Source organism: Pan paniscus, chromosome 10 (genome assembly GCF_029289425.2).
Source record: "Pan paniscus chromosome 10, NHGRI_mPanPan1-v2.0_pri, whole genome shotgun sequence".
NCBI classification, from domain to species: Eukaryota; Metazoa; Chordata; class Mammalia; order Primates; family Hominidae; genus Pan; species Pan paniscus.
The window spans coordinates 45,227,050-45,250,884 of NC_073259.2; the positions used below are offsets into that span (position 1 = coordinate 45,227,050).

Sequence of the window (23,835 nt, forward strand, 5' to 3'; positions counted from 1 at the left end):
GGGAAAGGATCTCTTGATTCAGACCCCACAGTAATCTAGTCTCAGTAATAGTGAGCAACAACAATGGTGCGGTGAGGGCTTTCAGGGGATTGCAGCTAGCCCAGATTAAGAAATAAAGATGAAGTCTGGCTGGGTAAGGCATGCCACAGCAACGACTGTTCACCCATATCCCGATGCTGGCTTTGCCCAAGGAGCCCCTGGGCCCCTCAGCCCAGCCCGTCTCCTACGCAGCCAACTTGCCGCCTCAGTCCTTAAATTCCAGGCACAACCCTGGAGCTTGGGATTCTCACCTCAGTCCTCACTGTCTCATCCCCATTCCCGGCTCCCGCCTCCGCCGCCCACAGCCCCCACACCTGCCCCCGCCCTGACTCCAGCTCCAGCGCCCGGCTGCCGGTGCTGCAGCCGCTGCCATGGTGATGGGTCTCGCGAGAACTGCCGCTACCTACCGCGCAGCTCTCGCGCGATCGGGGAGGTGGGAAGTATCCCGGGCTGGGGGTGGGGGTACGCTGCACAGCTCCAGTCGCCGTCGCGGCTTCCGGTGCTAGGTGGTGGGAAGGAAGGAGGGAGCCGGGGAGTGGGCCAGGGCAGCAGCCGGGCTGAAGTCGGCTTGGGGAGCCAGAGGGAGCGGAGCGGAACCTGCGGGGCAGAGGCGGCGGCCGCAGCGGCGCAGCTGATAGCAGGAACAGGTGAGAGGCTGGGAAGGGAAGGCGGGTCCCGGTAGAGAAGAGGCTCGGTCAGGGTGAGGGCTGAGGAGATAGAGCGCCTCCCGGGCCCCGCCCGGCACTGCTTGGCGTGGGGCGGTGGGATCCTTCCCACCCGAGAGCTCAGAGAGGGGGCGTCGGGCCAGCTTCACGCCTGCCCCCGCATTTGAAGGACGCAGAGCTGGGGTGGGGGTGGGGGGCGCACACGGATTTGTCCTCCGCCTCGCTCAAGGGGGCGACCTGGGCTGCAGTTAGGTTGTCGCCTGCAGGAGGTGTGCTGTTGAGGGAGAGGAAAACCGTCCGAGGAGAGGTGATGCGGGGGCGGTGATGGCTGTTTGTATCTTTTCTGTTAAAGGGCTAGGGAATGCTGCTTTCTTCTACTCCCTCTCCCTCCCCCACCTTAGCAATAGGAGACGGGAGAGAAGCCTTGCTGTGGTTACACCCCCTCCCCCATCATAGGGCAGGGGTGCGTAGAGGGGTTGGGGGTTAGCCAACAGGGCAGGCTGCTGGGGCACCACATGGGCGCTATTGTGGTAGAGGTTGCGCTTTCGAGTCTAGGGAACCGCAGATTGGGAAGAGGGCAGCAAGTGGGGAGAGGGTGGAGAGGAGGCAGGAGAAGGGGGAGGGGGATCTGATCTTCCTGGGAGAAGAGAGGTGGGGCCTTCCTCCCCAGGCGGAGCGGGGGCGGTCTCACAGGAGGAGGGAGCATCTTGTCACTGGCCCTCAGTTTGTGTCTTCCAATCCGCTTTCTTTCTTTAGGAAGTACCAGGATTCCCGGAACAGAAAATGGAGCCATTGCTTACGCGAATCGTTTGAGGGAAGGGGCGGGAGTTGGGGAGGTGGAGTTCCCTGTTAAAACGGGCCACTTGATTAGCAAAGTGGTAGCTGTTATTTTGGGGGAATTCCCGTCTTGATTGCATTAAGGCGGGTCTCCATCTTTCCAGGCCAGGAGGAATGTGGTGGTGGAGGTGGAGGATTGTGGTATGTGGTCAGGAGTGAAAAGAAATAGTAAGGCCGTCCCGGTGAGGGAGAAATGTAACCTAAAACCTGTCTCTGCTGTTGTTGGATTGGGTCACCCCTGGTCTATGGCATGAAAGTTTTATTGGGAGGAGATCTGCTGCAAGAGTCTGATTGCTTGGGTCAGTGCAACAGGACAGAGTCTAGTCGCTGCATACCTCCTTCCCTGTCCTCAATCAGGTAGGTAGTAACAGTCTTTGCTGCCATTTTGTCTTGGGCTTGTTGTTGGAGTAGGTGTCTCCACTTGCCGTGACTTGGGACATGGGACAGTGTTATGGGACAGTGGATTATCATAGCCCATTGGACTTGAGTTTGAAAAACATGTCTGTAAAAGTTCATTCTAAGAAAGAAACTAATCCATTAAGGTTCAGCTTTTTCACCGAATGAATGATTGACCTTGGATTCAGCCAGGAAAGGCTCCCATGTATCACATATTCACATGCGTCCTGTTTCCCAGCATAGAATTATTACCTTGCATAGTTAGAATTTTTATAGTTGTCTATCTTGCTTTTCCAAAGAGACTAGACGCTTTTCGACTGCAGGAACTGGATTTCATCTCCTCTTCCACAATGCCCATGCAAACAGTAGGTACCCATAATGAATTTAGAATGTAAATGGATAGAACTCAACAAGCTTTCTAACTGTAGTTTAAGGAAAGGGCAAGAGATGGCTTGGCTGTCAGCAAAAGTGCCTGGAAATAGCTTAGCAAGGGTACAAAGACCCTTAGCCTTTGTAATTAAGAAGTTTTTGTGTCTCTGCCTTCCTAAGAGGCACAGAATAGGCATAGATAATGGAAACTTAAGACCCAAAAAGAAAAATATTACTAGAACACAGAGTCATTATCTGCAGTCCCAGATTTCCTGCTTCCCCATTGTGGGCAAAGGGGTCTCTCCATCAGACCTAAGTCTTTCAAAGTGTTATATATGAATTGGGATCCTGGAGAGTTTGGAGGAGGGACCAATATATGTATATGTGTGGTGTCAGGTACAGAATTGGTACCAGTGAATAGTAGCTGCTATTATTATACTGAATGCAAGTATAAAGGGGAGCAGACTGGAAAGAGTGTGAGTGAAATACTAAGTGCACAAAGAGTCATATTGTAGTGTGTGTTCACCCTACTCTTTTACACTAGAGTCATAATAAGAGGAAGTGGACTCAGGATAGAGGGTGGGATTTATTGGTTAGAAGGAGGAACTTCTTTAAAACCAGGTTGGTTAAAGTTGAGTATGTAACTGAAGGAAATTGTAGAATCTGCTTCCCTATATACCTTTATTTTTATCCACCCAGGCTGGAGGGCAGTGGTGTGATCATAACTCACTGCAGCCTCGAGCTGGCCTCAAGCCATCCTGTACTTCAGCTTCCCAAGTAGCTGGGACCACATGCGTGTGCCACCATGCCCAGCGAATTTTTTTTTTTACTTTTTGTAGAGATCTCACTGTGTTGCTAGGGCTGGTCTCGAACTCCTGGCTCCAATATATCCTCCCACCTTGGCCTCCCAAAGTGCTGAGATTACAGGCATGAACCACCATGCCTGAACTCTCCTCACCATTTTTATTTAGGTAAATTTAGAGGCAGAATGGTATAGTAATTAAGAGTGGATCTTGGAATCAGACAAAATTAGATTCAAATCCTGCTTCTGCTAATTACCAGTTGCATGTTTCTTGTAAAATTGCTTGTCTTCTCTCTTTATTTTCTTCATCTGTAAAGAAGGTAATGACATATGGTTTTCAAGAGAATTATTATTTTTTTGGTTGTCAGTAGAATTAAATGAGATAAATGTAAAGCACCTGGTATTGTACAAAGCATATAGTAAGTACCAAATAACTGTTAGCTGCTATTAATAATCCATTATCATAATCCTAATAATATGAACACTCAGGGCTGCCTTAGAGGAAAAGAGGTTTACAGAAGAACAACTTGCTGCCTGAGGTGCTTGTGTAGAGGGATGATTGTTACCATGAGTTTCTATGCTGGTCGTAGGCTTATAAGCAGCGAAATCTTTTTTCAGCTTCAGCATCAGCATCGCAGAGACAGCTCCTGCTGCCTGAGTGGGAGGTGAAGCTGGAGCAAGGCAGGGGCCCTGAACCATCAATTTGGATGTAGGGTGAAGATATGGGGGCACAAGAATAGTATTCATATTAGAAAAGTCAGTGTGACTCTGAGATAATGGTTCACTCTTCCAGAAAAGAGCACCCTGATGACCTAGGTCAGGGATTTAGATTCCTAGATGCCCTTATTTTAGGTCTCAGTCAGTATTTGGGGATCTTCATTTAGTCCACTCTTTTCATTTAGTCCAATCTTAATAAAAAATGTCTGCTTTTGAGTATCTGTTTCAGAATATCATGGCCTAGAAATTGTGATATCTGTATAATTATCTGTCTACCGTACCTTCTTCACTCGAACATCTGTTGCAAATATAGATAGAGTGCTAATAAAACTATTTGATAATGAAAAGACATGAGGAGCGTTTGGAAAGAGTCCCACAGATGTTTGAAGGTTTCATATTATAGTCTGGTAAAGAACTGACTAAAGTAGGGATTTCATGAATGTGTTAGAGCTTTACCATGGACTTATGCAAAGGATCTGCCACACCATGTGGACCAGAAAGGAAATGGCTCAGAATGTTAGAGATCCACCATTATTACCATATTCCTGAAGAAAGTTGAGATGACTGGGTGTGGCAGGTCTCTTGGTACCTTTTAGTTCTCCCATTACTGCTGAAAGCCTGGCATAATCCTTCCTTTATTAGCTTATGCACAGGAGTGTCAAGCATGAATGCTTAAACTTCAGCATGAGCTTAAGATGTAGGAGAGCATTTGCTCTCTGTTGCAATGGTTTATGTCCTTTATAAAAAAAAAAAAATAGTCAAACCTTAAATAAAATTTTATTTGAATTCTAATACATAAAATGGACAAAAGTGGAGTTACTCTCCACTGGTGGTGGAAAATGGGGGTGGGGTATAATTACAGCCCCTCACATGATCTCTCCTCTCTTCAAGCAGAACCTGTGGGCTCTGAGGACATGGAAACCATTTCTTCAGTTTGTCAGATACAGGGAAAAGGATCAGTGACCACCTATAGAATACAGTCTTCTTCAACCCCACAAGTGTTTTGCCACCCTCAGTAGAACCGTTCTCAACACGCGTGTCAGTCACTAGCTATAGGTCAGTCGTTGGTGCTGGATGCTGGAGATGTGAAATATGAATAAGGCATAGTCTGTGCTGGCAAAGAGCTCACAGTCTAGTGAGGTACTTTCCAGCCTTTTTCTCATCATGGTATACACAAAAAATGGTAATAGTGAGACTTGAAATCTGAGATGGCTGGCCCAAGGGCTGTAGCCACCCCAAGCCCTGCCCAGCCATCCAGTGGCTGATAGATCAGTATCTCCAGCTGACCTGTAATGCACTAGAGGCACATTGGGCAGTTCCAGCTCTGGAAAGCAAAACAGACAAACGTGAATACTGCAGCAAGTCCTAGAGTAGAAGTGTGTTTGGGATGCCGAGGGATCGCAGGTAACTCTTATTCCCTAAGTAGGCAGTTCTCTGTTCCTCTGTGTCCTTAGGCTGCTCTGTATAATGGTTGGCCTTGTCCACATCATGTCTTCCTGTTTAAGCAGTTTACTGTCAGCTCCATCTTGACTTGCACAATGGGACCAGATTAGGCGCAGAAGATTATTAGGAGTCTAGGCTATTGATGGACTTTCAGTGATTTTGTGATTAGGAATTTATAGTGTTCTGGATATCCAAGACTGTAGAGGTGGGCATTGGATTGGTACAGCCATAGAATATCAGGAGCTGTAGTGGTTGTAAGCTGGTCAGATTCTAAGAACAAGGCAAGCTGAAATTTTTGGGCAGAGGGCAGTACCACAGAATGTTCCAAAGAAACAAATGAGTCTAGTTTTTATCTTGTCACTGTTTTATCTGGCTAGGATTCTAAAACAGACCTTGTCATCTTTTCTGACTCACTTGCTAAGGGTTGTCCATGGTAAAAGCCAGACCCTTCCCAGGCGTTTTGGGTCTCCATCAGACAGGGCAGTTCGGGATCCTTCTTCACTTCACAGCTGTGGCGTCCTTCAGGTTTGTGTGTCCTGGAGTCTTTTCCAGGATTGTTCTTTGCCTAGATGGGAAGCTGGCATAACAATTCTGGCCTGAGCCTAAACACCGCTAATTGAGCTAATAGGAACTTATTTAGTTAGGTACGTTTTAGTTTACACCAAAACTCTAGCTTTGGATCCTCCCTCTTTTCTTTTGTATGTTCTATCCCCATTGGTGTCTATGATGTCTTGCTCTCTTGATTTCCCTTCTATCCCTCTGGTAGCTTCTTATTCTTTCCTGGCCTGCTTTTCTGCCTGCTATTTTATTTATTTATTTATTTATTTATTTATTTATTTATTTATTTTAATTAATTTTTTTTTGAGACAGAGTTTCGCTCTTGTTGCCCAGGCTGGAGTGCAATGGCACGATCTTGGCTCATAGCAGCCTCCACCTCGCAGGTTCAAACCATTCTCCTGCCTCAGCTTATGGAGTAGCTGGGATTACAGGCATGCACCACCACGCCTGGCTAATTTAGTACTTTTAGTAGAGACAGGGTTTCTCCATGTTGGTTAGGCTGGTCTCGAACTCCCGACCTCAGGTGACCCGCCCGCTTTGGCCTTCCAACGTGCTGGGATTATAGGCATGAGCCACCGCGCCCGGCCTATTTATTTTTTATTTATTTGTTTTTTTTTTTTTTGAGGTGGAGTTGCGTTCTTGTCACTGAGGCTGGAGTGCAATGGTGCAATCTCAGCTCGCTGCAACCTCCGTCCACCACCTGGCTTCGAGCAGTCCTCCAGTCTTGCCTCCTGAGTAGCCGGGATTACAGGAATGCCCCACCATGCCCAGCTAATTTTGTATTTTTAATAGAGATGGGGTCTCACCATGTTGGCCAGGCTGGTCTCAAACTCCTGACCTCAGGTGATCCGCCCACCTTGGCCTCCCAAAGTGCTGGGATTATAGCTATGAGCCACCGCGCCTGGCTCCCACTACTTTAAATGTTGAAATGTCAGGCAGGTTTCTGCCTTTGCCCTTTTCTTCTATCCCACTGTATACACTATCCCTAGATATATCAGTTAGGATGTATTAGTTGCAAAAATAGAAAACACACATGTGTCTAAAAGGCTGAGAGGATTTATTAAGTCATATAGCAAGACATCTAGTAGAAAGGCAGACATAGGCCGGGTGCAGTGGCTCACGCCTGTAATCCCAGCACTTTGAGAGGCTGAGGCAGGTGGATCACTTGAGGTCAGGAGTTCGAGACCAGCCTGACCAACATGGTGAGACCCTGTCTCTACTAAATACAAAAAATTAGCCGGGCGTGGTGGCAGGTGCCTGTAATCGCCCAGCTACTTGAGAGGCTGAGGCAGGAGAATCGCTTGAACCCAGGAGATGGAGGTTGCAGTGAGCCGAGATTGCGCCATTGCACTCTAGCCTGGGCAACAAGAGCAAAAACTCCGTCTCAAAAAAAAAACAAAAAGGCAGACACAGAAGAACACATATTGTACAATTCTACTTCTATGAAGTACCTAGAGTAACAAATTCATAGAGACAGGAGAATGGTGGTTGCCAGGGGCTGGAGGGACAGGGGGATTGGGGATCCTCTGTTTAACAGGTACAGTTTCAGTTTGGGAAGATTAAAAAGTTCAGGTGATGAATAGTTGTGATAGTTACACTACAGTGTGAATGTACTTAACGCTACTGAATTGTATACTTAAAAAATGGTTTGAATGGTAAATTTTGTGTATATTTTACTATGATTTAAAAAAAAAGAAGCCAGTCGGGTACAGTGGCTCATGCCTGCAATCCCAGAATTTTGGGAGGCCGAGGTGGGCGGATCACTTGAGCCCAGGAGTTTGAGACTAGCCTGGGCAACATGGCGAAACTTCAGTTAAACAAAAATTAGCCAGGCGTGGTGGTGCATGCCTGTAGTCCCAGCTACTCCAGAGGCTGAAGTGGGAGGATTGCTCGAGCCTGGGAGGTGGAGGCTGCAGTGAGCCACGATCACGCCACTGCACTCCAGCTTGGGTGACAGAGCAAGACCCATCTCAGAAAACGAAAGATGCCAGGCGTGGTGGTGCATGCCTATAGTCCCAGTTACTCAGGATTGCGTGAGCCCAAGAATTTGAGGCTGTAGCGCACCATGAGGGCACCTGTGAATAGCCATTGTATTTCATCGTGGGCAACATAGTGGGACCCCATCTCTAAAAAAGAAAAAGTTTAATTTACCAGCTTGATACTGTAATTAAGGACCCAGCTGAGTTTTTCCCATTTTTCTGCTCTGACATCCTGGAGTTTTTAATGTCTGTCTCCCTCTCTTTATGGTCTCCAGATTATTCTAGCTTCTCATCCTTCTACATCATCAACATCCAAAGGCTGGACAAGAGAACATTGCCATAGGTCCTTTTCTAAGACTGAGGGGCCAGGCACAGTGGCTCATGCCTGTCATCTCAGTACTTTGGGAGGCTGAGGTGGGAGGACTGCTTGAGGTCAGGAGTTCGAGACCAGCCTGGGTAACATAGCGAGACCTCGTCTCTACAAAAAAACTTTAAAAATTAGCCAGGCATGGTGATGCACACCTGTAGTTCTAGCTACTTGGGAGGTTGAGGTGGGAGGATCTCTTGAGCCCAGGAGATGGAGGCTGCAGTGAGCCATGATCATGCCACTGCACTCTAGTCTGAGTGGTAGAGTGAGACTGTTTCTAAAAACAACAGTAATAATAAAAACAAACATGTTCGGGCCAGGTGCGGTGGCTCATGCCTGTAATCCCAGCACTTTGGGAGGCCGAGGTGGGTGGATCATGAGGTCAAGAGATTGAGACCATTCTGGCCAACATGGTGAAACCCCGTCTCTACTAAAAATACAAAAAATTAGCTGGGTGTAGTGGCGGGCGCCTGTAGTCCCAGCTACTCGGGAGGCTGAGGCAGGAGAATGGTGTGAACCCGGGAGGCAGAGCTTGCAGTGAGCCGAGATCGTGCCACTGCACTCCAGCCCGGGCGACAGAGTGAGACTCCGTCTCAGACAACAACAACAACAAACAAACAAACATACATATTCACCCTCAGATCTGTTCCTCTTGTATTTTCTTCCTGAAGAAATGCCACCCAGCCCTAGGCCAGAAACCTGGGAATCATCTTTGATTATTCTTCTCTTCTGCCTACATTTAAGCACTCATTAAATCCTGTGGATTCTACCATTTTGATGTTTCAAATCTGCCCTCTTCTATCTCCACTTCTAGTTGAGAACTTGCGATTTCTCACCTGTATTACTATACCTCCTAAGCAGTCTCTGTGCCTCCAGTCTTTCCCCTTTCTAATTTACTCCTGAAACTTCTAAAGCACATACCTGATCACGTTACTCAGCATGGCCTTTAAAGCCCTTCATGATCCAGTCCCTGCTTATCTCTCCAGCCCCATCCCTCATCATTTTCTTTCTTTTTTTTTGAGACCGAGTCTCACTCTGTCACCTAAGCTGGAGTGCAGTGATGTGATCTTGGCTCACTGCAACCCCTGCTTCCTGGGTTCAAGCAATTCTCCTGCCTCAGCACCCTGAGTAGCTGGGATTGCAGGCCCACACCATCACACCTGGCTAATTTTTCTATTTTTAGTAGAGACGGGGTTTTACCATGTTGGCCAGGCTGATCTTGATCTTCTGACCTTGTGATCCGCCCACCTCGGCCTCCCAAAGTGCTGGGATTACAGGCGTGAGCTACCACACCTTGCCTGTAATCTTCACTTTAGGAGGCTGAGACTGGAGGATCCTTTGAAGTCAGAAGTTCGAGACCAACCTGGTCAACAAAGTGAGACTCTATCTCTACCAAAAATAAAAATAAAAAAGTTAGCTGCGTCACGATGATTTGGGCCTGTAGGTCTTAGCTACTGGGGAAGCTGAGGCAGTAGGATTGCTTGAGCCCAGGATTTGGATGCTGCAGTGAGCCTGGGTGACAGAGTGAGACCTCATCTCTTTAAAAAAAAAAAAAAAGATTATATAAATTTTTTTAAAGTGCTATCTGAAACTTAGGTCTTTTTTTCTTTTTCTTTTTTTGAGACATATTCTCTCACTCTGTCACCTGGGCTGGAGTGCAGTGGCGTGATCATGGCTCACTGCAGCCACAACTTCCTGGGCTCAGGTGATTCTCTTGTCTCAGCCTCCTGAGTAGTTGGGACTACAGGCGCGCACCACCACACCCAGCTTTTTTTTTTTTTTTTTTGTAGCGATGGGCTTTTGCCATGTTGCCCAGGCTGGCCTTGAACTCCTGGCCTCAGGCAATCTTCTTGCATCAGCCTCCCAAAGTGCTGGGATTACAGGTGTGTCCTGCTGTGCCTGGCTCAGTCTTTATGCCTTTGCACACACTTCCCCTGCCCAACTCCCTCTTTATTGTCTGATTACTTCCTCGTCTTCCTTTAGGAGCCAGCTCAGGTATGACCTGAGAATTATGTTTCAGAATCACCCTTTACCCTTCAGTGTTGATTTACTGCTCCAGCTTTCTGTTCACATAATACTATGTGCTTTACTCTTACTCTCACACTGTTTTGTAGTCCTGTCTGTCTTCACTAGTCTTTTCCATTAAAGACTGAGTTTCATGAAGGCAGAAACTGTCTCCCTCTCTGTATCCCTAGTTCAGTATGCCCAATAAATGTTTGATGAATGAGGCCAGGCACGGTGGCCCACGCCTGTAATCCCAGCACTTTGGGGGGCAGAGGCGGGCAGATCACAAGGTCAGGAGATCAAGACCATCCTGGTTAACATGGTGAAATCCTGTCTCTACTAAAAATGCAAAAAATTAGCCAGGTGTGATGGCATGCGCCTGTAGTCCCAGCTACTCGGGAGGCTGAGGCAGGAGAATCGCTTGAACTTGGGAGGCGGAGGTTGCAGTGAGCCGAGATTGCGCCACTGCACCCCAGCCTGGGCGAGAGAGCGAGATTGTCTCAAAAAAAAAAAAAAAAAAAAAAGTTTGATGAATGGATGAAAGCTGGTATCAGAAGCTGTTTCTTAACTTTGGGAAATCTTTAAGTCTAGTCGAAATAGTTAAGATATCATCTAGGAGTTCTTATGTTCTGATTTCAGTGCTCTTGAGACAAAAACTTGGAGTTTACACAGGTCACGAGCCAGCTGCACCAAGAAAACTCAGTACAGGCGTACTCTGCTTTTGTTTCCTTAAATTGTATTGGTCTGTTTGGTTAGCTGTGCTAAAAATAGCATCTCTTAGTGATATTTCAATTTGAAAATTATCTAAGAACAAAGCTGTTTTTACTGCACTCTGCCTGGCAGCAGAGGGTTTGGGAGACCCTGGTCTTCCTTCCCCTGGACGCTGAAGAGGAGGAGGTAGTGCCAGATCAGGAGTCCCCTCAGAGGTGTCTCATAGCACATTCTTGGATCATTCACTGGAATCAGGTAGAGGGAGTATGTGTGGCCGACTGGGATGTGTGACTCTCAAAAGCACCTGGAGATTGAGGCAGGCACGTTCCTGCAACATATGTAAGGAAAGATGGCTGAGTAGCCAGTTACAGCAACAGCCTGCTTCTCCTGGGGGGATGAGGTGGGAGCAGTGAGTTGTCCTCAAGTGAGGATATCCTTAGATGAGGCTTAAATCAACTGATGTGCTTAACTGAATTCCTACAGTGTCCCACACAGATTGTACTAGAGCACATATTTGGGTTCCTATTGTTATTTTTACTTGTGATAATAAAGTTTCTGACTGTAAAACAGAACCTGGAGGTATCTTCTTTTTAACAGAGATGTTAGTATATTCCATTTTTCATCCTGAGCCACTCACTTTCAGTCTTAACTGCTTATTCTTGGTATCCAACAGCCAATGGAACCCTGGCATTTTGCCCTATAAACACAGGAGTACCATCTGTGGTGAAAGAGAGTAACTAGGCTATATAATACACGGAGAAACAATTCATGGTTTGTTTGCTTTGCCATTCTGCTTCCTAGTGCTTTTTTAGGAATGTATTGTGAAAGTGAGAATAGGCTGTATAGCCAAAGATTTGTATTCATGGCACAAAGCAGAAAGCTGCTACCATCTTGGTGGTAGGGCAGCATGCTCTCTGGTATTAGCAAGGGACAGGGAAAACCAAGACAAGAAAGCCAGCATCCCCTTTGAAATGCTCATTTAAGTCAAGCTCCAGATTATACTTAAAGAAAAGTCATGGCCAGACGTGGTGGGTCATGCCTGTAATCCCAGCACTTCAGGAGGCCGAGGCAGGTGGATTGCTTGAGGCCAGGAGTTTGAGACCAGCCTGGCCAGCATGGCAAAACCCCGTCTCTACTAAAAATATAAAAATTAGCAAGGCATGGTGGCACATGCCTGTAATCCCAGCTACTCGGGAGGCTGAGGCACAAGAATCACTTGAACTTGGGAGGCAGAAGTTGCAGTGAGCAACCTCTGCCTCTGCACTCCAGCCTGGGTGACAGAGCAAGACTGTCTCAAAAAAAATAAATAAATAAATAAATAAAGAGGAGGAGTCATAACATCCATTAGTTTCAAGGTCCTGGGCTGTGCCAGGGAGACACATGATAGCTACTGGATATTTATTTTTTGAGATAGAGTCTCAGTGTTACACAGGCTGGAGTGCAGTGGCGTGATCTCGGCTCACTGCAACCTCTGCTTCCTGGGTTCAAGCGATTCTCCTGCCTGAGCCTCTGGAGTAGCTGGTGCTACAAGCATGTACCACCACGCCCAGCTAATTTTTTTTTTTTGAGACAGAGTCTTGCTGTTGTCTGCCTGGGCTGGAGTGTGATGGCATGATCTCGACTCACTGCAACCTCCACCTCCCAGGTTCCAGCAATTCTCCTGCCTCAGCCTCCCGAGTAGCCACCACACCCGGCTAATTTTTTTGTATTTTTAGCAGAGACAGGGTTTCACTGTATTAGCCAGGATGGTCTCGATCTCCTGACCTCGTGTTCCGCCCGCCTCGGCCTCCCAGAGTGCTGGGATTACAGGTGTGAGCCACCGCACCCGGCCAATTTTTGGGTTTTTAATAGAGACGGGGTTTCACCATGTTGGCCAGGCTGGTCTCGAACTCCTGACCTCAGGTGATCCACCCACCTCAGCCTCCCAAAGTGCTGGGATTACAGGCGTGAGCCACTGTGCCCGGCCTTTTTTTTTTTTTTTTTTTTTTTTAAGACAGAGTCTTCCTCTGTCACCCAGGCTGGAGTGCCAGCGGCATGATCTCAGCTCACTGTAACCTCTGCCTCCTGGATTCAAGCGGTTCTCCTGCCTCGGCTTCCTGAGTACAGGCGCGCACCACCATGCCCAGCTAATTTTTATATTTTTAATAGAGATGGGGCTTCACCATGTTGGCCAGGCTGGTGTCAAACTCCCAGCCTCAGGTGATACGCCCACCTCAGCCTCCCAAAGTGCTGGGATTACAGGCATGAGCCACCATGCCTGGCCAGCTATTTAGATATTTTATCAGTTATTCATCAGTCCCACTGTATATTAAATGGCAAGAGAGAATCCCACCAATTCTAGTCTTCTAGTCCTTTTATGTTGTTCCCAAACCAGTCCTTGGGTCAAATATGTGTGGAAAATGGCTGAGAATGGACAGGATAGCTAAGCAACTCTCTGTGCATTACACAGAGATACCAAATCCTACTGGACAGAAGAAATAATATAAGGACATCCTCAGATGAGGCTTAAATCAGCCAATGTGCTTAATTGAACTCCCACAGTCGACTTCACACTAGAGGGAGGACAGATTCAAAATAAGTAGACATAGTCTTTGCACATAGGGAATACACAGCTTAACGTGGGAGGCAGTAAATACACAGACTTATAAAAGAAGAAAAACTCCACAAGGTAGTAAGTGCCACATTGAGTGGTTAAGGTCATTCAAAGTAAGGCCTTGATGTGGCATGCCAGGAAATAATAGGTGTAACACTGGGATCAGCTTTTGAACCAGGACTTCAGCATGACAGCCGAGCAAAGAAGCAAATCAAAGGACAGTGTACCTGTGTTCTGGGGCAAGGCATATTGGCTACTTATATCTTTTTCAGCCACCACTATACTCACAGTTGGTAAGCATTTAATCAGCAATAGTTTCAGTTATAAAGGACAGCAAGATAAATGTGTGGCATAAATTTAATTCAGAATCTGGGCCAAAGCCTGATACCAAACCTTTAAAGCAAAGTGTCATCTGGAGCTGAAGGAAAGGCTGCCTGAGCAAGAGGCAGAATAAAGGCTAGAAGACTAGGAAGACTTGGGAAAGGTTTAAATTTCATGAGGTGTTAGTAGTATGACCAAAAGTCACTACTACAAATTGCCAAGGTTGGTGAGAGCTGTTCTTAGCTGGGTAGGTCGCTCAGGGGTCCTCAGGAGTCTGTCCACCTGGGTGGGTTGAGGCAGGAAGAGTAGGGAGGAAGGCTAGCGGGTGGCTTGACTGAAGTTGAACCCTAAGGTTGAGCTAGCCCTTCTTCCTGGTGTGTGAACCCTCTAGGTCACGGGTAGGGCTCATCTGGGGAACCTACTGAGAGTGCCACGCCTGGCTCATTAGTGGCTGTCTGGGGAGGCCTTTTGAAGATGAAACACTTCATAAGCACTCATTGTTTCTGTTTTTTCGGACAAACTAGTACTTTGGTCTTCAGGGACTGTTGATCTGGCTCAGTTGCACTAGTCTGGAATTTGCTGCAAACTGAGAAGGGTGTTGGGGGAAATGTCAGAAGTTTTTGTAAAAACAACCAAACTCCCACCAAACCCCCATGCTTTAGCTTGTAAATAGGATTCCTCCCCGTCCACCTTTCACATTCTTGGGTTTGGGCGCACTTTGTCTTGACCTGTCCCTTTGGCTGCTGAGTTTGGGGTGTGTGTGTGTCTCTGGTTCCCAGATTCTAAAGAATGCCAGCAGCTGGCATATGGTGATTGCTGAATAAGCTGCCCGCTGACACATGCCTCCTGCAGGCACAGAGAACTGGTTTGTATGGGTGATTCTGAATCCTCATTTTATTATTGTTTCAAAGATGCATTTCTGTGGCTATCCTGTGCCATAGAGAAGAGAGGGAAGAAGAAAGGGAATGAATGAATGAATCTGATTCTGTCTGTTGGGGCAATGGCTGGGGTGAGCAGATAGACATTTTATACCTTCATAATGATTCTTTTGGTCCTGTTCATCCTTTCAGCAGGTATTTGTTGTTGTTGTTGTTATTATTATTATTATTATTTTGAGATGGATTCTCGCCCTGTCACCCAGGCTGGAGCGCAGTGGCGTGATCTCGGCTCACTGCAACCTCCACCTCCCAGGTTCAAGCGATTCTCCTGCCTCAACGTTCCGAGTAGCTGGGACTACAGGAGTGTGCCACCATGCCCGGCTAGTTTTTGTATTTTTAGTAGAGATGGGGTTTTACCATGTTGGCTAGGCTGTTCTCAAAACTCCTGACCTCAGGTGATCCACCCGCCTGGGCCTCCCAAAGTGCTGGGATTACAGGCGTGAGCCACTGCGCTCGGCCTCAGCAGGTATTTGTTACGTGCCTACCATATGCCAGGCATAGCATCCAGTCTGAGTGAGCTTTCAGTAAAGTCAGTAGAGACCCTGGGGATTAGTTGAGTTTTTGAAGTACTGTGTGCTAGGCACTATTCTTGGTACTGGAGACAGAGCAGTGAACAAAACACATAAGGAGCTGATATCTTAGGCAGAATAAAACAATCAGCAAGAAATAAATATATAATGTATCAGATGGTGATAAATGTTGTGAAGAAAAGTAAAGTGGGATAAATGGGGTAGGGAGTGGTGTGTGTCTGTGTGTGTGTTATACATGTGGTTGTGGGAGGCCTCTTTGGTAGGTGACATTGAAACAGACAAGTAACTGAAGGGGGTGAAGGAGTAATCTATGATGGTTATCTGGAAGAGAAGCATTCCAGGCAGAGGTGATAGCAAATATGAAAGCTTTGGGCCAGGCATGGTGGCTCATGCTTGTAATCCCAGTGCCCTGGGAGGCTAAGGCAGGAGGATTGCTTGAACCCAGGAGTTTGAGACCAGCCTGGGCAACACGGTAAGACCTCGCCTCTTTAAAAAAAAAAAAAAAAAAAAGCTTTGAGGCAGGAAAGGAAAGTGTTGGGGAATTGGAGTGGAGTAAGCAAAGAGAGAGTAGTAGATCTCATGAGAGAAGTAGGGGAGTGTAGGTCTTGTAGGACCTTGTAAGCCATGGTTTGGGCCTTGGGTTTTACTGAAAAGGAGCTATGAAGCCACGAGTGGGTTTTGAACAAAGGACTCATATGACCTGAGTTTGGTTTTAAAACCACCCTAGATGCTATATGAAGAATAGGCCGAAAGGCTTAGGGAAGAAGCAGAGAACCAATGAGATGACTGCCTCATTGCAGCGACCATGTGGGACAGCCCCCTCCTTGGATGGGCCACAGTAAACCAAGGATGCACCTAGCTGAGGAGTAAAGGGGTAGCCCCGCCATACCCCACCTCTCTACTGCCAGTGCACTGTTGTTTGAACAGGGCACAACATTAGCAGCTGGCATTCCACAGAGTGTAAAGGATCGGCTTCTTTTAAGAGTGCGGCTTTCTTATTCCTCATTTATTTTGGTGTGGAAGAAAGATGGAGTTGCAAAAATATAGGAAGGGAAGAGGCAGAGTCTCTTGATTAAAGGAGAGAGCATAAACCTTGGGAAACTGGCAAGCCTGAACCTTGTCAGGAGTCACAGAGAGCCACTCCTTATTCCGCTCCCTCCTCTCCCACCCTTGCCAGAAGTCTCAGGGTAAGTAAGGTTAGGGGAGGGAGGGGCATTAATGATCTTGCAATGCCTTGGGGTATAGGGTAGAATGTCAGAACTGAAGGGACTTCAGAAATCATCTAGTTCAATCCCCCTTCCATTTACAGGTGCAGATATGGAAAAGTGAAGTAACTTGCCCAGAGTCACATGGTTAGATTACTGGCAGAGCAGGGATCCTTAGTGTTTACTGCTTTGTCTCTGTTCCCAAAGACTCAGTATGTATCTGAGTGGGGCTTGGTATTTATAGTCCCCTCAGGCTCTCCGTTTGTCATGAATGAACTCTAGCCATGACCTTGGGAAATTCTATTTACTTGGAAGTCCTGACAAGCAAATGATGGTATGATTTCACATTTCCTTTGTCTAGGATCAAGTCTTCCATACCAGGGACCAGGCCAAAACCAGACTGCCACTGCCCCTACTTGGGCCCCACTGTCCCCAGAAAGCAGCTGCTGTGATCATGGGCAATATCTTTGGAAACCTTCTCAAGAGCCTGATTGGGAAGAAGGAGATGCGCATCCTGATGGTGGGCCTGGATGCCGCAGGAAAGACCACCATCCTATACAAGCTGAAACTGGGGGAGATCGTCACCACCATCCCTACCATTGGTAAGAGCACAGCTTGGATGTGGGCTTTCACGCCGGCAGCTGAGGCAGGGCAGGGACCTATTCCTGGTTCCCCAACCTGGCCTCTTCTCCCCAGGCAAGTCCATACAATTTGGGGGGTTCAGAAAAGAGGGTGGTGTTGTTTAGCTTACTACCAGGTGCTGAGGCTGCTGTTTGCCCACCTAACCTGGCTCTCCCTGATGCGGGAACTTCCATGGCCTGGCACTCAACAGTTGCCCTCAGGCACGGAGTTGGTTTCTTCTCTGTGTTGTTTGGAAAGCAGGTAAAAGGCTTTGATGTTCCTGCCAAAGGCTTGGAATTACTTGGGTTCAGATCTTTGGTGGCCAATCTTGGTTACAGTTTGCTGAAGGGAGGTCTCCCTACATTTGCTATGTAGATGGGGGCTCCAGTCAGCATTGTCAGCTGGCTCTGCCTTTGGGGCTCCAGGATGCCAGCTTACTTCCCTTTCTTCACTCTGCCTCTCAGGCCCCACATCTTAGCTGAGGCCGACTCTGGTAGCCAAAGTACCAGAGTAGGGCTGAGTCATTTTGTAGGAGGGAGCACCAAAGACTGAGTGGAAAAGTCAGGAAAGTTGGCCGACATTACCCAGGCAACTGTGAACCTCTCAACCAACTTCCTCATCCTCTTTGACTTCTCTTAGGTTTTCATTTTGGCCTTCAGGCTGCTAGGTTAACGATTATCAGGTCTGAGGAAGCCTTAGCTTTTGTTCCATTGTTGGTGTTATGGCCACCACTGGGGGAAAGCAGAACCAAACTCATTGTGGTGGTGTTTGCGGGGCTAGTGTTTGAGGCCAAGTGGCGATTGCCTGTTTTTTTTCCAAAGGGTTCAATGTGGAGACAGTGGAGTATAAGAACATCAGCTTTACAGTGTGGGATGTGGGTGGCCAGGACAAGATTCGACCCCTCTGGAGACACTACTTCCAGAACACCCAAGGTATGCTCAGGCCTAGCGTGGGTTGGTTGGGTATGAGCAGAGAGTGTGGCTGTCTTTGTTTATGGGTGGCTAACTGTTACCCTGCTGCAGCTCCTGGGGGCAGAAGAAAGGGAGGAAAGGGAGCAAATATTTGGAGGGTGTCAGGCGGGTGTGGTCTTTTGGTTGGGGGGAGGGGGTTACCTGTCATCTTAGCGCAGCCCATGCTCTGCCTTCCTAGGGTTGATATTTGTGGTCGACAGCAATGATCGGGAGCGAGTAAATGAGGCCCGGGAAGAGCTGATGAGAATGCTGGCGGAGGACGAGCTCCGGGATGCTGTACTCCTTGTCTTTGCAAACAAACAGGTGAGACTTCTTCCCACCCCTGAATTTGGGAGACAGCAAACTGGCTGTGGAAATTGTTGGCTCTTGGGCCTATTATATGGTTAACCCTTTTAGTATGCTCTCAATGTTAGAAGCGTGGGAAACTGAGCACTTGGCTTCTTTATGCCCCTCTTCTTGTGCCCCACCCCAGGCTTTATTTAGCAACATTTCAGTCCTCAGGAATTGTCTCAAATCTTTCTTTCATCTTGCCTGTTATCTACTTTAGGAGAATTGGCCTCACTCCTGCTGTCAGACAGACCTGATTCTTTGGTCAGTCTGAATCACGTCTCTTGCTTCCCCACCATCCTCGTATTTGGTTTCCAATTCTTCAGTACAGTGACCTCTAGTGCTTTGGATCTTGAGTTCTAGGTGACTAAATCCAAAGTAGCTCCTTAGGATCTTGTTCTGGGTTTCCTAAAATAAAGGAGGAGGGGAAGGTGCTGGTACACATTTCTTTGGTAGATGGGTGTTCTAGAAGCCTTTAAAAAATCCTGAGGCTTCTTTTTATGTGTCTCCCACGTGCTCCAGGATCTGCCTAATGCTATGAACGCTGCTGAGATCACAGACAAGCTGGGCCTGCATTCCCTTCGTCACCGTAACTGGTACATTCAGGCCACCTGTGCCACCAGCGGGGACGGGCTGTACGAAGGCCTGGACTGGCTGGCCAATCAGCTCAAAAACAAGAAGTGAGAGCCAGACAGCCCTAACCAAGCACCCCACCCACCCCTGACATACCTACTGTCACCCTGCCCCAGTCCTACCCCTTCCTCTCCATTGCAAGTGTGGCCAGGGCCCTGGGTATCATGTCCGCATGCCCAGCAAGAGCCTTGCCTCCCCTTCCTCCCCTCCTTTTTCCTGTCCACCTATATGACCAATCCCTAATTGCTGTCCTGATGATGAGTCATTCCAATTTACTGGATTTAAAACAAAAACAAAGTTGTTACGGTTTCATGGGGTGGCCCCTCTCTCTCTCACCCTCTGGGTTTCGGGAGGTCGAGTGGGGTATTCTCTTTGTTTGGCAGTGGTTGCTGTCCTCTTGGCATCTGAGTCCTTTCCCTGTCCCCACAAGCCCTTCTACTCCCTGTTTGCCTTTCCTTTGCCACCCTCTCCCTGTTCTACATGGAAATTGCACGGGCCTCTCTGTGTTTGCGTGCATGTGTGCGCCTGTATATACATGTATAGAGAGATATATTTGTGGGGGCCGGGGGGAGCGGGGAGGGGGTGGAGTGAAGCTCAGGGCTTGCAGCCAGGACACTGCCCACTGGAGCCTGTCATCTGCCCCTTCCGTGTTGGTGAGATTAAGGGAAGAAGGTGGGAGGGCATTAGTCAAGCCGGACTGCCCCAGTCTTTGACTGGTTACCCTCCTCTCTGCAGGTAGGTTTTTCTGGATGATAGGACAGATGATTGATTCTCCACCACCATTTTCCTTGTACTCTTCTCTCCACCCTTCTTAGGGCTGGAGGATGGCATTTATCTCTAGATGACTGTTCCCAAGGAGATGCCACTCTGCTCTGCCTTACTGTTGGGAAGGAGAGAGGAACCCACTCACTCTTATCAGCTTAGAGTGTTCAACTGATCCTTCCCCACCATCTTCAGATCTGTTCCTCTGGAGCTTGACTGGGGGGTGGGGATGGCAAGTCCATGGTGTGTGTTAGGGACCCAGGGCATTGGGGGAAGGGAGGCGAAGGCCTGAGGTTTTCCATCTTCATTCTCTTTTGTTATTAGGAGAAGGTGAGGCATGGGCCAATCCCATTCCTGCCTTCCAGTGTCCCACCACCCTTCTGATCTTAGGGGTTGGATGGGTCATCTGTCCTTGGTCAGAATTTTTTCACCCTAGTACTCCTACTGGCCTGACCAGGGCTGACTGGGTATTCTAATGAGGAGCTGGGAAGTGGGGTGACATAGCTGACCTTAGTATCAACCCCCCTCTTCTCCAACTCTTGTTTTCTAGTCCAGGATATGCTAAAGGACGAAGATTTTCTATTGTTTCCAGGCCCTCAGACCATCCTTGCTGTCCCTTCACCCTCCATGCCCCTGCCATCCTCACTCACTTCTCATAAATGGATCTGGGGGTTAGAGTGGAGGAAATAAAATCCTGAAGTGGTTGTCAGTGCTTGTGGGATGCAGTGGTCTTCAGGATTCTCCCCGCATTATTATGTAGTTGTTCAGAAGCTGTTGCTACTGCGTCTCTCTGTCTGCAGGGGGCACTTGTTCCTGAGGTCCTCGCCTGGGTCCTACTTCTGTAGTTTCTGTGAAGACGTGGCTGTCCTGTGGGCTCCTGTGTGTGCTGGCTGCGCCCTGAGCTCCGAGACAGCCGCCCATAACCTGCTAAGGTCAGGGCCCAGGGCCCCCCACAGCATGGCTGAGGGACCCCTTCCCAGTAGGGCTGTCCCAAGCCCCACTCCATGGGGCCAGGTTTCCTGGCCACTTTTGTTGATAGCAGGTGGATCAATATTAGTAACCCCATCCAAGATTGAACTGTGAAAGAGAGGTTCCAGGGGTATCTCCCTCAGTGCCAGTTACTTAGTGATGTGTTACCCGGGATGCAGCAGGTGTGTGCAGGTATCTTGCTCTCTAGGCCTGTGTGTGTGTGTGAGTGTCTGTGTATATGGGTGTGGGTGTGTTTGTGTGTGGTGGTTGTGGGGGGTGGTGTTGGAGGTTCTATTTCATTTAAAAATGTATTCATTTCCCTGGCCCCACAGATGCTTCCCTCCATACTTTTTATTTGCTCTGTTTCCTCAGATTTATTTTGTCTTGCCCCATTGCCTCTCCTTCCTTGAACTCTTTCCTTTTCAATCTCAACTCATTCACTGCTGTTGCTCATTTGCCCTTTTCCATGTATTTTTTCCTACTTAGGATTTTCCACTCTATCTTTGTGGTTCAGGAGGACTTTGCCTCTTCTCCTGCCTCATTCCCTGACTTTCTCTAGTTAGATGTCAGTCCTAAATAGGTTTTCCTCACTTCAGGCCTCACCCCTCACCTTGTTTTTTTGGGGGCTCCAGGGACCAATCTGGGGCTGGAAATGTTAGGAGGTTGCCTTGGTGCTGCCCCAGATCTGTCCAGCAGGGGGCAGTAAGTGATCTTGGTAGTATCCCTGGCTGCTAAGCCCTTGGCAGGGGTGGTCCTTTCTACATTCCCATTCACTTAACAGCTCTTTTGGGATTGGGTGTTTCATTCCATTTCTGCCCACTCCCTCTCCTCTCCTCTCTGGTAGGTTTAATTTTATGCTTTCCCTGATTCCAGCTTTCTGCTTCCTGAGGACTCCCGCTCCCCCGACCCCAAAGTTTGTCTGTGGTGTTATAGTGGTAACTGCAGTTCCTCCTCTGGAATGTAGACTGTATATGTTTAATAACTCACCTTCTCTATCCTTGCTCAAAATGTGGGATAACGCGATGACTGTGACCCTGGTTGGAAATTAAACTTGTTTTATGCAGCTTTGGAGCCGACCTTCATCTTTGCTGTGCAGCAGCCGTGGAACAGTAGTTTCATGGTGAGGGGAGTCCTGTTTCTGGTCCCTCTCTCCATAGTGCTCCTTCTTTCAGCAAAGGGGTAAAAGGCACACTTGATTGATAGAGAGTAAGGTTATGGAGGAACTTAGTGCCACTCCACACTGGTTATTTCTTCCCATCATACCCCGCGGGTGAGGGGGAGCCCAAATGAATTGGGCATCAGAGTGTGAGGGCTTCGTGACTTTCCTCCTCTAGTTCTAAAGGGTTTAAACCTGAAATCAGCCGTATTTCTCACCTGTTGGTAGACTGTATGGACTTCACTGGCTGAAGGGCCCTGAACTTGGAGGGCCCCATGTGCCTCTACTCTCAGATCTCCTCAGCCTTGCACATGAGGTGCTTCTAGTTTGAACAGAGACCCCCTCACTAGTCTTGTTCTGGACTTTGGCAGTGAATAAACATGAAGGATAAACGTCTGGGCAGTGTAATGACCTTAATCCTTCTTACAACTGATGGCCCTGCATCAGCTCTACTTCAGGCGTGTGGTTTTTCATTGTCAGGATGCCAAGCCTCATCCAGAGATCCCACAAATGTCTTGAGGAATAGACCTTTTCCATAAAGCCTCCATCCTCCCATCGCACTCCCACCACTATTCTGTTCCTCCCCTGCTGCCAGTGTCTGGCTCCAGGCAAAGAAAGGGATGGTGCTACCTTTAGGGTGGGTGAGGTCTGGGTGAGCCAGGCAAGCCTTCCCCAATCTTAATATTTTCTTAAGCTTTGAGGACAGAGGTCTTCCCAGCCTGCTGTTGTGGGAAGGGGATAGGATTTAGGCATATAATAAGTTTGAGAGCCCCAAGTACCAGTGTGAAGCATATAATTTGTATTCAGTTACTTCCCTGCTGCCTCCCCTGCCAATTTTCCTTTTCAGCACTTCTGTTATTAATAGGCCATCACCCTCAAGGACCAGTGCTTCCACCCATACATAGCTCTCAAACTACTCCAACCAGACATGTCTTATCAATCCCAATGACTTTGAACATTACCCACCTACTCCTCAAGATCAGATGACACTTTCCTCCTTCCAGGCTTCTCCAGAGTTCTGCTTGGTGACAGGGGGCTGATAAGAGTATCTTTCCCAAGTGTTTTCTTTCTTCTTCTTTTTTTTTTTTTTTTTTTTTTTGAGACGGAGTTTGGTCTTGTTGCCCAGGCTGGAGGGCAATGGCACGATGTCAGCTCACCACAACCTCTCTTCCTGGGCTCCCGGGTTCAAGCAGTTCTCCTGCTTCAGCCTCCTGAGGAGCTGGGATTACAGGCATGCGCCACCACACCCGGCTAATTTTGTATTTTTAGTAGAGATGGGTTTCTCCATGTAAGTGAGACTGGTCTTGAACTCCCGACCTCAGGTGATCTGCCCACCTCAGCCTCCCAAAGTGCTAGGATTACAGGCGTGAGCCACCACGCCCGGCCAGGTGTTTTATTTCTATATTAGCAAATAGATATCTTTCAGAGCTACAACCTCTCATAATGATAAGGGAGAGGACTTTAGCTGAATGGTGGGCCACTGAGGGGTCTTTGGACCCCTGAACAACTTGGGGAAGAGGATGACCTATTCCCATCTGTCCCTTAGTACTCAATTTAGAATGCCAGGAAGGAAGTAGAGGGGAGCCCTCTTGTGGCAGTTGCTGAAGCCTTCCAGTTCTTTTGAGGGGATAGGGGATGAAGAGGAGACTGAACCTGGGAGGTAAATGCTTAGCACCCAGCTCTTAGGACAAACAGCAATCCCATCTTCCGGAACATGCATAGCATCAGTCATGGACTGGCGGAAGACTTGGACCCAGGGTCCACTTCAGGATAATCTGGGCAAGGGAGCTTCCCAAATGAGCCTGTAGAAAGCCAGTGGAAGGGCTTAGGTTGGCTAAGGTGGGATGGAGGGCAAAACCCTCCCCTTCATTGCAGAGTATAGGGGCAGTGGCAGAGAATGAATGTATGTGTGGGTTTCTCAG

The 23,835-nt window shown here is 48.0% G+C and overlaps 1 protein-coding gene across 1 annotated transcript; it reads left to right on the forward strand.

Annotated features, from left to right (window-relative positions):
* The first annotated feature begins 545 nt into the window (after positions 1-545).
* Positions 546-21,820, forward strand: ARF3 (ADP ribosylation factor 3). Its single transcript, XM_003825813.6, has 5 exons — positions 546-686; positions 16,836-17,076; positions 17,917-18,027; positions 18,245-18,369; positions 18,916-21,820. The coding sequence occupies exons 2-5, from the start codon at positions 16,929-16,931 to the stop codon at positions 19,075-19,077; spliced, it is 546 nt and encodes a 181-aa protein (XP_003825861.1). The 5' UTR covers positions 546-686; positions 16,836-16,928; the 3' UTR covers positions 19,078-21,820.
* Positions 21,821-23,835: the final 2,015 nt, after the last annotated feature.